General features: G+C 36.4%; 1 protein-coding gene across 4 annotated transcripts in view; it reads right to left on the reverse strand.

The window, feature by feature from the left end:
* LOC131801359 (rap guanine nucleotide exchange factor 4-like) overlaps positions 1–14,819 on the reverse strand; it is a 304,101-nt gene that overhangs the window by 47,736 nt on the left and 241,546 nt on the right. For all 4 annotated transcript variants that reach the window (XM_059119932.1, XM_059119931.1, XM_059119929.1 and 1 more), the window contains 5 exons: positions 11,259–11,368; positions 7,174–7,260; positions 6,442–6,583; positions 3,516–3,702; positions 2,884–3,029 (listed from right to left, as the gene is read on the reverse strand). In XM_059119932.1, coding sequence (XP_058975915.1) covers positions 2,884–3,029; positions 3,516–3,702; positions 6,442–6,583; positions 7,174–7,260; positions 11,259–11,368 — 672 coding nt within the window. The remainder of the gene's footprint in view (positions 1–2,883; positions 3,030–3,515; positions 3,703–6,441; positions 6,584–7,173; positions 7,261–11,258; positions 11,369–14,819) is intronic.

Raw genomic sequence — 14,819 nt, forward strand, 5'->3', positions numbered from 1 at the left:
AATGTTCCGAGATCTCCCTGGTTAACAAACGTGGATTATTATTAGAAAAAAAAAAAGAAAAATGTTTGAAGGACATCCAGTTTAATGAACAAGAATTTTTTAAAGAAAACGTTTTCAAGGGCCCTCTAACCAATGGATTTTTAAGAATGCGTTTTTAAGGACTCCTGTTCAAAAAACGTGTTTTTTTGTAGGAAACATTTTCAATGACTCCCTGGTCAATAAACGTGGATTTTTTAAAGAAAACGTTTTGAAGGACCATCTTAACAATAGGATTTTTGCAAACTCCTTTCAAGGACTCCCTTGTCAATAAACATGGATTTTTAATAGGAAAAAAAAATAAGTAACTCCTTGTTCAATAAATGTGAATTGTTTAAGAATATGTTTCCAAGAACTCCCTGTACAGCAAACGTGTCTTCTTTAAAATATATTCTCAGAAGAATTGGACCGATATTGCCTATTTCGATCTAAGTTCGATAATAACACTAGGATGTACCAATCGGATACTTCTTTCGAGAATTATCGAAGGACAGACGGACGGACACCCGTAGATTGATTCCAAATGTTCTGAATCGGATTTGGTCACCGAGACCTAAGGTCTAAAACCGTTATATCGATGAGACCCCTTTTTGGCCGTATGAAATGATATATACAGGGTGAGATAAAAAAACTGCAAACAAAGTCAAATGCCACAATTTTTATTTTTTTTTTTAATTTTATCGAATGAATCGGAAATAGTATCAAATTTTAGAAAAAAGGTTAGATTTGTTCGAATTGGTCGCCTTTGGCACGAATTATGGCCTTCAAACGGCCAATGAAACCGTCACACGCTGCCCGAATGTTGCTCTGCGGTACTTTGTCCCATTCGCGGCGAAGCGCTTGCTTGAAGTGATCGACACTTTGGTATTTTTTAGTGCCAACAATGCTTTCCAAAATACTCCAGACACAATAGTCCAACCGATTGGTATTCGGAAACTTTGGTGGCCATTGTGCACTGGAAATGAAGCGAGGAACCTCATTTTGTAACCATTCTTGGCTGGCGTGATGAGTCTTGTTGGAATGTCCAAGGTCTGCGGCCAAAATGTTTGCATGCCCAAGGCTTTAATACACCCTCCAGAATATTTTCGCGATAATATTCGGCATTTATTCTGATGCCACGGTCGATTAATACGAGCGGAGAAAGACCATCGAATGTTATGGCGGCCCACACCATCACCATGGCCGGCGCTTGAGTTCTGGTGGCCAACCGAAGCTGCACATTTTCAGCTGACCTCTTTGGCAAGTAAACACGATCATTTTGTTTGTTTACAAACTGCTGGACAACGAATGTTTTCTCATCGGAGAAAACCAAATTCGGCAGGTTACCACTTTCGGCAAAGCAAATCAACTTTTAAGCTCTTTTGAGTCTATTTTTATACCCTCCACCATGGGTAGGAGGGTATATTAACTTTGTCATTCCGTTTGTAACACCTCTAAATATTCGTCGTAGACCCCATAAAGTATATATATTCATAATCAGCATAAAATTCTAAGACGATTTAGCGATGTCCGTCTGTCTGTCTGTCTGTCCGTCTGTCTGTTGAAATCACGATAGAGCCCACATTATTTGACGTAGACCTTTGAAATTTGGCACAAGTGTGTGTATTGTCCCTAGGATGGTTGGTATTGAAAATGAGATATATCGGTCCACGTTCTGGTATAGTCCCCATATAACGGTACCTCCCGATATTCGGTATTTTGATGATTTATGCCACCTTTTTTCACGGATTTATCTGAAAATTGGTATTTGTAGGTCATGACGGGTCCCTGAGCGTGTGGCAAAACATTGCATGTATAGGTCCACGTTTTGGTATAGCCCCCATATAACGGTACCTACCGATATTCGGTATTTTGATGATTTATGCCACATTTTTTCACGGATTTGTCTGAAAATTGGTATTTGTAGGTCATGACGGATCCTGAGCGTGTGGCAAAACATTGCATGTATAGGTCCACGTTTTGGTATAGCCCCCATATAACGGTACCTACCGATATTCGGTATTTTGATGATTTATGCCACATTTTTTCACGGATTTGTATGAAAATTGGTATTTGTAGGTCACAACGGGTCCCTGAGCGTGTAGCAAAACATTGCATGTATAGGTCCACGTTCTGGTATAGTCCCCATATAACGGTACCTCCCGATATTCGGTATTTTGATGATTTATGCCACATTTTTTCACTGATTTGTGTAAAAGTTGGTATTTGTGGGTCATAATGGGCCCTAGCTCGTGTGGCGAAACATTGTAATTATAGGTGCACGTGTTGGTGTAGCCCCTATATAACGGTACCTCCCGATATTCGGCATTTTAATGTTTTTTGCCACATTTTTTCTAATGTTCTTTTACCCTAGGGTGGAGGGTATTAAAAGTTTGGCCCGGCCGAACTTAATGTTTTTTTACTTGTTCTTTCTGTTGCGGTGTAAGTTCTTGTAAGTTCAATGGCTTTACCCCGAACTCTTTTTTTTCAGTAAAATTCTCACCAAAATGCTTTTGTACGTTTGAAAACAATATAATGAGCTGTCACTGGAATAGATTTTAACAGCTGTCGAACGAGTGGCTTAGAAATGACAGCTTTCTTAAGTTGGTTGCAGTTTTTTTTCACCTCACCCTGTATACCCTCTTTAGCATTATGACTGAGAGTTTTGTAATTTTCAAAGACCAACAGACCAAAATACATATTTGTCAGACAAGTTAATGTGGATATTTGTTCAAAAATATTTTAAACCTTCTTTAAAATTTTGAGAGACTGCGATATTTTTCAAGGTTATTGCGGATTTTTTTTTAGGATTCATAATAAATTTTATAGATTTAATATTTTTTCTCTTCTTCCTTTTATTTTACTTACATATTGTTCCAGCTTGAGCATGGGCCTCGAAAACAATGATCGATGATAGCTCCCGCTTAATACTCGTCGATAAATGTGATAATGCTGCTATGTGTAGAAGTTCTTCGAAAACTAGTTCCAGTTCTTCGGGTGTGCGTTCATGTGAACTAAAAAAGAAGATGGAAGGAAGAAATAATAACAACAAATAAAATATTTTCATAAATTATCCTTCACCATGTGGGTCAACTACAATTGACTACCTGTCCCTCAAAATCTCTGACTGAAAATCTCTTTAAAGCATTGCCTGACTTCATTCGAAAACATCAAAGAATAATCAAGTCATTATCTCTGCATGAAAAAAAAAAAAAACAAAATATCCATATCCGTAGTTTATTAAATCTTTTTAACAAACCAACCACCCCCACCCACTTCGCCCTCTCTTTCTTTGATCCCTTGTCAGTTAGTTTACCCTAATCCTGATAATATCTTTATTTGCTAGCAACCATAAAACGTTTCCTGTTTTTATGTGTTTTTCTTTCTACGTTTTTTTAATATTTCTCGTACTTTGTTGTGTTCTCGGAACCATGCTTCCACCTCCTCCCCCTCAAGTCTTTCTCTTTTACTTTTTTGCCCAACATCATTTAAATACTTACGGTTTACGTAATATCATACGCAGCGTAGCATCCGGACCGCGCTGGAAGAGTGTGCTTAGGTTTTCACGTATGTGTTCATTGGCTGCATTAATGTCATCAGCGGAGGGCGAACCGCCAGCGGTACCTTCTTCGTCAACACGAAATCGATAGAGAAAACATTTATCCTTAAAGGGTTGTTCCTTGTTAACTGGAAATGGTTGGAAGAAAAACCAGAGAAGGAAGGAAAAGTGTTACACACACACACGCACATGAATGAAATGGAAATAAAAAGGGCTTAGGATTCCCTTTTTATGACAATAAAATAAACGGAATAGGAAATGAAAATAAAAAAGGAGAAATCATAAAAAACCAAAAATTGCTTGTTTGAAGATTTTTATGGTTTGATGGCGGATGGGAAGGGGGAAAAGAGGGAAGAAGGGGATGGAAGGGAAGGGGGTCCAAGCACAATCTCAATGCATATTTTCGGGGGGTACCATGGAGGCCATGTGGCACCAAAACGACTTTAAAATTTAACTTTAAAAATCATAAAATTGATTTAACAATCAAAACCCTCACCCTTTTCTTTAAGTTTGGGATTGAAATATTGATTTGTTCGAATGCTGCGCAGAAGGGGAGAATAAAATCTCCCCTCTGTTTTGCTCTTGAAGCAAACCTTTTGGTAATCTCTGGGAGATGACTGTTTGGGTTTTTAGAGTAGAATAACTTTTTGGTTTCCTATGACCTTTTTAGGTGGTCTTTTGTGGGTGAAGAGGGAGGCAAGACCTCCTTGATCTTTATTTGTAAAAGAGCAATAGAAGGTCCTTTTTCTTCGCCCTCTTCTATTATTCTTTTTTCTCTTCTCAACTATCGTTCTTTGCTATAAAACATCAAAAAATACCTTCCTTCCTTATGGGAGAGCAAAATAAGGTCATTCAAGGACTATCAGAAGCGAAAACGTGGATTAACAAAATTATTTTCAAGAACTTTTAGAACAAGATTTTAAGAACCCACAGACCACCAATACAAATTAAAAGACCTCCAAACGTAGATCTTTAAGGATATGATTTGAGGATCCAGCTGATTACCCAACATGGATTTTTAAGTACATGTTCTGAAGGCGTTTCAGACAAATTACAAAAAAACGCAAAAAATTACAAAATTACAAAAAAAATTATAACAATTTTGAAAGAATACGCTCCTCTTCTATAGAGGAGCAGAAGAAGGTCCCCTTCTTCTTCGCCCCCTCTTCTATAGAGGAGCAGAAGAAGGTCCCCTTCTTCTTCGCCCCCTCTTCTATAGAGGAGCAGAAGAAGGTCCCCTTCTTCTTCGCCCCCTCTTCTATAGAGGAGCAGAAGAAGGTCCCCTTCTTCTTCGCCCCCTCTTCTATAGAGGAGCAGAAGAAGGTCCCCTTCTTCTTCGCCCCCTCTTCTATAGAGGAGCAGAAGAAGGTCCCCTTCTTCTTCGCCCCTCTTCTATAGAGGAGCAGAAGAAGGTCCCCTTCTTCTTCGCCCCCTCTTCTATAGAGGAGCAGAAGAAGGTCCCCTTCTTCTTCGCCCCCTCTTCTATAGAGGAGCAGAAGAAGGTCCCCTTCTTCTTCGCCCCCTCTTCTATAGAGGAGCAGAAGAAGGTCCCCTTCTTCTTCGCCCCCTCTTCTATAGAGGAGCAGAAGCAGGTCTCCTTCTTCTTCGCCCCCCTCTTCTATAGAGGAGCAGAAGCAGGTCTCCTTCTTCTTCTTCCTCCTCCTCTTCAATAGAGGAGCAGCAGAAGGCCTCCTCCTTCTTGCTCCTCCTCTTCTATAGAGGAGCAGAAGCAGGTCTCCTTCTTCTTCGTCCTCCTCTTCTATAGAGGAGCAGAAGAAGGTCTCCTTCTTCTTCGTCCTCCTCTTCTATAGAGGAGCAGAAGAAGGTCTCCTTCTTCTTCGTCCTCCTCTTCTATAGAGGAGCAGAAGAAGGTCTCCTTCTTCTTCGTCCTCCTCTTCTATAGAGGAGCAGAAGAAGGTCTCCTTCTTCTTCGTCCTCCTCTTCTATAGAGGAGCAGAAGAAGGTCTCCTTCTTCTTCGTCCTCCTCTTCTATAGAGGAGCAGAAGAAGGTCTCCTTCTTCTTCGTCCTCCTCTTCTATAGAGGAGCAGAAGAAGGTCTCCTTCTTCTTCGTCCTTCTCTTCTATAGAGGAGCAGAAGAAGGTCTCCTTCTTCTTCGTCCTCCTCTTCTATAGAGGAGCAGAGGAAGGTCTCCTTCTTCTTCGTCCTCCTCTTCTATAGAGGAGCAGAGGAAGGTATCCTTCTTCTTCGTCCTCCTCTTCTATAGAGGTGCAGAAGAAGGTCTCCTTCTTCTTCGTCCTCCTCTTCTATAGAGGAGCAGAGGAAGGTCTCCTTCTTCTTCGTCCTCCTCTTCTAAAGAGGAGCAGAAGAAGGTCATTATTTTTGTTCGTCCTCTCCTATAGAAGAGGAGCAGAGGAAACTCCTTCTTCTTCGTCCTTTTCTAGAGAAGAGGACAGAAAAAGCTCCTTCTTTTTCTCCGCCCTCTTCCAAGAAGATATATTTTTTCGATTTTTTTTAACTGGATTCGGGAACTATGAAAGTGTATATCTTGTACATTATTTCAGTTAAGAATATCCTGAACTATAATCATGGGAATTTTTATGAGTTTCATGAAAAGACGAGGTTAGAATTATCAAGGAGTTTTTAGGACATTTAACCCTATAATTGTTCAGTTTTTGAAGGGATTGTTTTTTAAATTACATTTTAGGCTATACTTGTTGACATTTTTAGAGAGTTTTATTGAAGGTCCTCTTGTATTACAATTTTAATTTTTTGGAAAATTATTAAAGTGAATCCAAAAGTAGGGTGATTTATATGCGAATATGATGATTTGATTTTTTTTATATTTTGTTTGTTTTTTTTTGTTTAATGTTTTCTCTTTAGTAATTTTTTAATAGAATTTACTTACCATGTGATAGAATTCCTTCTTCTAACAAAGCCTGCCACATACCAGCCGCTTGGGGCCGAGTATGAACAATGGACGATAGATTTACCAGCCAGTCAACAAATTCCGTACCAGGGGCACATTTGCGGATAAGTTTGCCGGAGACCTGGAATTACGGAACAGGTGAAAGTGTGAAGGATGTATAGAATCATATGAAAGGGTGTGGGGGTGTTCGGATATTTACTGAATATTGTAGACAAATAAAGTTTCAGTGTTTGAATGAGTCAGTGAAAACTTCAATATTTTCTCCCGTTTTTTTCGAAAGGATATTTTGTGGAATTGCTCTGTAAATTAATTAAAAATCATTTCCGGTGCCATCAATTTGTGTATGCTTAGCCTCCAATCTCTGCGGAACACTGGTTATTTGCAGTGATTTTTTATTCTCATCAATGATTACTCGCCCATTGATGGACAAGAATAAATGGATAGTTCCGGAAGGATATTTATCATCCTACTTGAAATAAATTAACCAAACACTCAATGTATTTATCTCGGCCGAATGGTCGTCGTCATGCACTTTACATAATTTATTGAGTTTTTTTTTATTCCCGATTGCTTTTAGACGTAAATACGTTTGGCCATGGTCAATACCGGAAATGTGGTAGGCAATGGATTGAAATTGGTTTTTGTGGTTACGGTGTCAGATGTTTGGGTGTATGTGTGGGAATGGGTTGTGTATATGTTTTTGCTACTTACTTTTCTATCTTTTAAACAGCTTGAATTATCAGCAACCAATAATGTTCGCAATGCCCATCCCATACGATTCATAGCAGGACTAGGAGACTGTAAATAGAAGAACAAAAAACAGGATAATGAGTAAGCGAAAAATGATATTTTTTTGAGTGACGGAAAGCAACAACTTCAATGAATATTTGTTTTGGGAGAAAAGTGGATTTAAAAAAAAAAAATTTTAAAAATGTTTTCTCAAGAATCAAAAAACGTTTTTTTAAAAAAAAAAATTAAGGCTCAAAAAACTTGGATTCTTTAAAGATTATTTTCCCAATAAAAATGTAAATGCGAATTTTGTAAGGATGTTTTTTCCAAGGGAAAAAAACGTGTATTTTTAAAAGGATATTTTTTGAGGACCTACTAATGTGGGCTTTTTAAAAAATATGTTTCCAAGGACCAATAAATTTGAATTTTTTAAAGTGTATTTTTGGCATGGACAAGCATATGTGGACTTTCTGAAGAATATTTTTACCAAGGATGAAAAATCATAGATTTTTTAAGTAATATTTTTTCCAAGGATAGATTTGTTCATGAATAATTTTACCAAGTACGGAAAAACGTGGATTTTTTTTTAATATTTTTTCCAAGGACCAACAAGTGTAGGTTTTTAAAGATATTTTTTCCGCGGACCAATATATTTTTTACAAGTACCAAAAAACTTGGATATTTTTAAAAATATTTTTTCCAAGGACCAACAAACAAAGATTTTTTTAAATAATTTTTCCAAGGATCAACAAGCGGGGATTTTTTGAAAAATATTTTTTTCAAAGGACCCACATATGTGGGTTTTTAAATATTTTTTTCCGAGGACCAACAAACATGGACATGTTTAAAAAAATATTTTTTCCAAGAACCAAAAAACTGGGATATTTATAAAAATATTTTTTATTCAAAGTCCAACAAACGTGGATTTTTTAAAGAATATTTTTCCAAAGACCAACAAATGAGGACTTTTCAAAGAATATTTTTTCCCATGACCAAAAAACGTGGACTTTTCGAAAAATATTTTTTTTTCAAAGACCGACAACTTGAGTATTTTTAAAAATATTTTTTCCAATGACCAAAGGTTTTTTTTATAAATTTTTCAAGGGATCAACAAGTGTGGATTTTTTAAAAATTATTTTTTTTTCAAAGGACCAACAAATTTGGTTTTTTAAAATTATTTTTTCCATGGACCAAAAACCGTGGATTTTTATAAGAATATTTTTCCAAGGACCAACAAATGACCAAGAAATATTTTTTCCTAAGACCAAAAAACTTGGTTATTTTTAATAATCTGTTTTATCCAAGGATCAACAAACTTGGATATTTTTTAAAAAATATTTTTCCATGGACCAAAAAATGTGGAATTTTTAAAGAATATTTTTCCAAGGATCAATTAACATGGACTTTTTAAAAGATATTTTTTTCAAGGACCGACAACTTGGATATTATTTAAAATATTTTTCCACGGACTAAAAAAAAAAAGATTTTTTAATAGTTTTTCCAAGGATCAACAGGGGTGGATTTTTGAAAAATTATTTTTTCAAAGTACCAACAATTGTGGACTTTTAAAAGAATATTTTTTCCAAGGACCAAAAACTTGGATATTCTTAAAAATATTTTTTTCAAGAATCAACAAACAAAGTTTTTTTTTTAAATAATTTTTTTTTCCAAGGACCAACAAATTCGATATTTTTTTAAAAATATTTTTCCAGGGTCCAACAAACAAAGATTTTTTTTAAAAAAATTTTTGCAAGGATCAGCATGCGTGGATTTTTTAAAAGTTATTTTTTTAAAGGACCAACAAATGTGGACGTTTCAAAGAATAATTTTTCCAAGGATCAAAAAATTGGGATATTTTTAATTTTCTTTTTTATTCAAGGACCAACAAATGTGAATTTTTTTAAAGAATATTTTTTCTAAGGATCAACAATCAACGATTTTTTTTATCTTTTTTAAATATATTTTCCAAGCTCCAAGAAAATTGGATTTTTTTAAAATACTTTTTTTTAAGACGTTTGTTGGTATTTTTTAAATAATATTCTTTCTAAGGACCAACATTCGTAGACTTTTTGGAAATTATTTTTTCCAAAGATCAACCAAATTGGATATTTTTAAAAATAAAGGGGAGATAATAAAACCGCATGCGCCATAATTTTAAAAATTTTTTAATTTTATTAAATGATTGCAAAAAATGTCGGAAATAGCATCAAATTTCAGAATAAGTTTAGACTTGTTCGACTTGGTCACCTTTGGCACGAATTATGATTTTCAAGCGGCCAATGAAACCGTCACACACTGTCCATTTTGCCCATTTTGGTATTTTTTAATGCCAACCTTGGTTTCCAAAATACTCCAGACACGATAATTCAACGGATTGATATCCGGACATTTTGTTGGCCATTGTGCGCTGGAAATGAAGCGTCATTTTGTAACCACTCTTGGGTGGAGCGTGCTGAGTGCGATGGTGCTGAGTCCTGTTGGAATGTGCAAGGTCTGCGGCCAAAATGTTTGCGTGCCCAAAGCTTTAATTCACCCTCCAGGATATTTTCGCGATAATATTCGGCATTTATTCTGATGCCACGGTCGATTAATAGGACGGGACGGAGCGACCATCGACTATTATGGCGGCCCAAATCATCGCCATGGGCGGCGCTTGAGTTCTGGTTGCCAACCGAAGGTGCACATTTTCAGTATCTTTACTTTTCGAACCATTTCTGCTGAGGTTGCTGTATCACGGTAACAGGCTATGGTACGAGACACAAAAAATGTATTCACATTCATATACTGAAATGCTCTTACGATAACCACTTGTGGTTTTGCAACCAAAAAATTCCATCACGAATAACTTTTTTCTGGAAAATTCTCTCAAATGGCTTTTGTCCGCTTGTAAACAATATAATGAGCTGCCACTGGAATAATTTTAACAGCTGTCGGACGAGTGGTTTAGAAGTGAGAGCAGTCTGAAGTTGTTTGCATCTTGGTTGGTTGGTTTTTCATCTGTGCATAATTTTAAAAATATTTTTTGTTCCGAAAATCAACAAACATATATTTAAAAAAAAATATTTTTTGCAACTACCAACATATATGGATTTCTTTAAATATATTTTTCCGAGGACCAACAAACATAGGTTTTTAGAGTACTTTTTTAAGGCATAAACAAAAGCGGATTTTTTTAAATATTTTTCCAAGGGCTGACAAACGCGGAATTTTTTAAATACTCTTCCATGAACTTACAAACGTGGTTTTTATTTTTTTAAGGATTTTTTGAAGAAAATGTTTTCAAGGACCAAGGAACTAAACTTTTTTTGAATTTTTTTCAGATTTTATAAATTTTTTTTAGGATTTTCGAATTTATATAAAATATTTAAATTTTGTATTACATTAACATTAACTTTGCTCAACAAAATATCTTTGTAGACAGTTACAACAATTAGGAGATACATTAAGAAAGATAAAAACTTCTCCTTGTTTTATGTTCACACTTAATATTCATACGAATTTTAACTTTATTTTATTGTTGTTATTGTTTTTAATATATTATAAAAAATGTTCTTTCTTTTCAGATACCCTAACCTTGAAACGGAGTCTAAAAATCCTACGGAGTGACCTGCTTTTGTGCCGAGATGCGATAATTCCTCACCATTTGAGCATGTATTATTTTTCCCCACAAAATCCTGCAGGATAAACAAGGCGAGACAACATTTGCTGCCATTCGACCAGACCAGACAAAACTAAACCAAACCGCAACTACACTGACATTTGTTGCTCCACGTGACACCAGCTTCTGTCAGGAGGTGCGAGGGGTAATGAAACGAAACCGAAAACCGCCAAATGTAAAGTGATAGGAAAAACCAAGCTGTCACATATCGCCGCCAACCAAAACAAAACCAAAAAAAGTTTTTCCAGACAATTCAACAGACACTCATAAATTTCGAATTGAATTCATTCATTCATAAATAAATAAATGAAAAACGTTGTTTTTTTGTTGTTTTTATTGTCACTTTTGTTTCGTAATTTCAGACTGGCCTTTGGCAGCTGCATAAATGGAAAATGTTGCCGATGCTTACCTCGGTTATTGGTAATGCCGGATTGGGATGATCTGGACTTAGTGGCCGCTTAGTGGGTGATGAATTGCTCTGTTGTTGTTGCTGCTGCTGTTGTGTGTTGGGACCAAAACCTGCAAAGAGAAAAAAAAAAAATAAATTTGGTTGGATATTATTTAATGAATTGTAATACAGGCTCTTAAAGGCTTATTTGTACACATGTTTTTACAAAAGGAAAAAAAGAGAATTTTCAATGATATTAAATTAAGAGATTAGTTTGAAATTGCAGTCGCATAGAATGCGAGAAAGTCTACTCAAAATAGGGCAGAAGGACTTTCTTCTCATAGGAGATGATAAAGTCTTCTCAGACAAGACGAGATGGTCTTCTCATAGAAGAGTTGAATGTCTCATCATAGAAGATGATCTTCTCATAGAAGAGTAGGAGGTCTTCTCATAGAAGAGCAGGAGGTCTTCTCATAGAAGAGCAGAAGGTCTTCTCATAGAAGAGCAGAAGGTCTTCTCATAGAAGAGCAGGACGTCTTCTCATAGAGGAACAGGAGGTCTTCTCATAGAAGAGCAGGAGGTCTTCTCATAGAAGAGCAGGAGGTCTTCTCATAGAAGAGCAGGAGGTCTTCTCATAGAAGAGCAGGAGGTCTTCTCATAGAAGAGCAGAAGGTCTTCTCATAGAAGAGCATGAGGTCTTCTCATAAAAGAGTAGGAGGTCTTCTCATAGAAGACATGGAGGTCTTCTCATAGAAGACATGGAGGTCTTCTCATAGAAGGCCAGAAGGTCTTATCATAGAAGGCCAGAAGGTCTTATTATAGAAGGCCAGAAGGTCTTCTCATAGAAGGCCAGATGGTCTTCTCATAGAAGGTCAGATGGTCTTCTCATAGAAGGCCAGATGGTCTTCTCATAGAAGGCCTGATGGTCTTCTCATAGAAGGCCAGATGGTCTTCTCATAGAAAGCCAGATGGTCTTCTCATAGAAAGCCAGAAGGTCTACTCATAGAAGGCCAGAAGGTCTTCTCATAGAAGGCCAGAAGGTCTTCTCATAGAAGGCCAGAAGGTCTTCTCATAGAAGGCCAGAAGGTCTTCTCATAGAAGGCCAGAAGGTCTTCTCATAGAGGTCCAGAAGGTCTTCTCATAGAAGGCCAGAAGGTTTTCTCAAGAGAAGAGCAGGAGGTCTTCTCATAGAAGAGCCGGAGGACTTCTCATAGAAGAGCAGGAGGACTTCTCACAAAAGACTGGAAGGCCATAAAAGAACAAAAGGTATTTTCATGGAAGATAAAAATCTTTCTCATGAAAACCCAAGTGGTCTTCTTTTAAAGGGTCAAAATGTGTTAAAGAAAATCTTTTCAGAATAGGCCAAGAGTGTTCTCAGAGGAGGCCAAATGGTCTTCTCAAGGAACGACAAAAACTCTTCTTGGAGGGGTCAAAAGGTCATCTTAGAGACGACCAAAGGGTCTTTTTAGAAAACGCACTAAAATTCTTCTCAGAGAAGGGGAAAAGTCTTCTCAGAGAAGGAAAATATCTTCTCAGAGAAGGAAATAATCTTCTCCGAGAAGACAAAATAGTCTTCACTCAGAGAAGTCCAAAAGGATCAGTGGGTGGATTTTCTTGTAGCAAGCCACCGCTCTCTCGAAATTTTTATTATTTACCTTTTTCATCGACCAGAATTTTCTCACACATCAAGATTATAAGAAATTATGCAGTGTCATGTCCTGGTTACTATGAACAAATGAAAATGCCAATGCATTTGCATAAACATTTCAAATAACAAGAAAATTAAATTCCTACACATATATATATGTATATTTGTTATGTGTCCTTCTCGTGTAGAGTAAATGCCGTTATTATGAACACCAGCCAGTCCTGGCTTTATTTCGTGTTTTACGCATTTCCCATTTAGTATTTATCATGGGATTATGAGTGTCAAACTATCCTCGGACAAGGACAATGTATGCATATATTTGTGTTTTTTTTTTTTTTTTTTTTTTTTTTTTGATGTAGTCATGATGTTTCGTCATTTAATAACGGACATGGATTATTCGCTGGCATTCCGACGAATTAATATTTTAATTAACCCTTTCAGTGTCAATGAAAATTTTTGTCGAGATAAAAATCTGAAATTCCGTACTAATTTACTAAAATGTGCTCAGAAATTTGAAAACGAAACTAATAGAATAGAACTGCAATATTTGTAAATAGCGAAGGTGTCTGTTATTAAAAAATATCAAAAATAACGGTTCGTAAGAAAAACAAAAAATGGCAAAGAAAGAGAGTACCTTTAAATGTCAAATATATTTGACAAAAACACTGAAAGGGTTAAAGGATTATGCAGAGGACGAGACCACACACACACACACACTTGAAATGCCATTTTAGTTTACAACTAAAAAATATGATTTTAAATTATAAACTTGAATAAAATTCTTTAGCAAATGAACGAATCATTTCACTTGAATAAACGCCAGAATGTTGCGTTAATTGCTTTTCCTTGTCATTGACTTTCAAGGTCAAGTTCAGAGATTATTTACTTTTGTTCCGAAATTAACCAGACTTTTATTTACATTTACTTTTTTGCTGGCGTTCGGTTTGTCTGTCTGTCTGTCTATTTGGAAGATAAAATAAACTTAAATTTAAATGTTGTTGTTGTCTCTGTGAAAATAGGCCTCAGAAGAGTTCTCTCTGTGTGTGTGTGAGAGCGTGTGGGTATGGGAGGGTGTAAATATGTAAATATTTTCAACTTAGCTGCGATAAGACATTTTAAGTAGTTAGACCTCATGGTGTCATTTATCACAGCGAAATATTTTTGAATAAACGTTGTTGTTTTTTTTTTTTTGGAAGGAAATTAGGTTGCTTTCCCAGTATTGCAGTTCATAATTTGGGACAAGGTCAGATTGAAATGTGTGATTCATGTAAAATTTAAATTTTAAACTTGTAAAAATTATTCGAGTGACAGCTCATTATATTGTTAACAAGCGTACAAAAACATTTTGGTGAGAATTTACCAGAAAAAAAGTTATCCGCGATGGAAATCAAGCGTGATAGTGTGATTTCTTTATATTTGCCTGGAAAATCACAAGTGGCTATCGTTGGAGCACTCCACCATTTAAATGTGAAATAATCATCGCTCGTTACCGTGATGCTGGTAGCGTAGCCCGACATCAAGGAAGTGGACGGACGAAAACTGCAACATCAGCGGAAATGGTTCGAAAAGTAAAGAAGCGACTTGGTCGAAACCCGTGTCGCAGTGGCCGAAAAATGGCTCGTGAACTGAACATATCGCAATATTCCATTCGGCAAATATTGAAAAATGTGGTCGGGGTAAAGCATTTGAGATTCCAAAAAGTGCAAGAACCTACACCGCAACAGAAAGAAAATCGACTCAAAACAGCTAAAGAGTTGCTTGGCTTGGCCGAAAGTGGTGAACTGCCGAATTTAGTTTTCTCCGATGAGAAAGCATTTGTTGTCCAGCAGTTTCTAAACAAACAAAATGATCGTGTTTACTTGCCAAAGAGGTGAGCAGAAAATGTGTACCTTCGGTTGGCCACCAGAACTTAAGCGCTGCCCATGGCGATGGTG

This window comes from Musca domestica, unplaced genomic scaffold, assembly GCF_030504385.1.
Source record: "Musca domestica strain aabys unplaced genomic scaffold, Musca_domestica.polishedcontigs.V.1.1 16, whole genome shotgun sequence".
Classification (NCBI taxonomy): Eukaryota; Metazoa; Arthropoda; class Insecta; order Diptera; family Muscidae; genus Musca; species Musca domestica.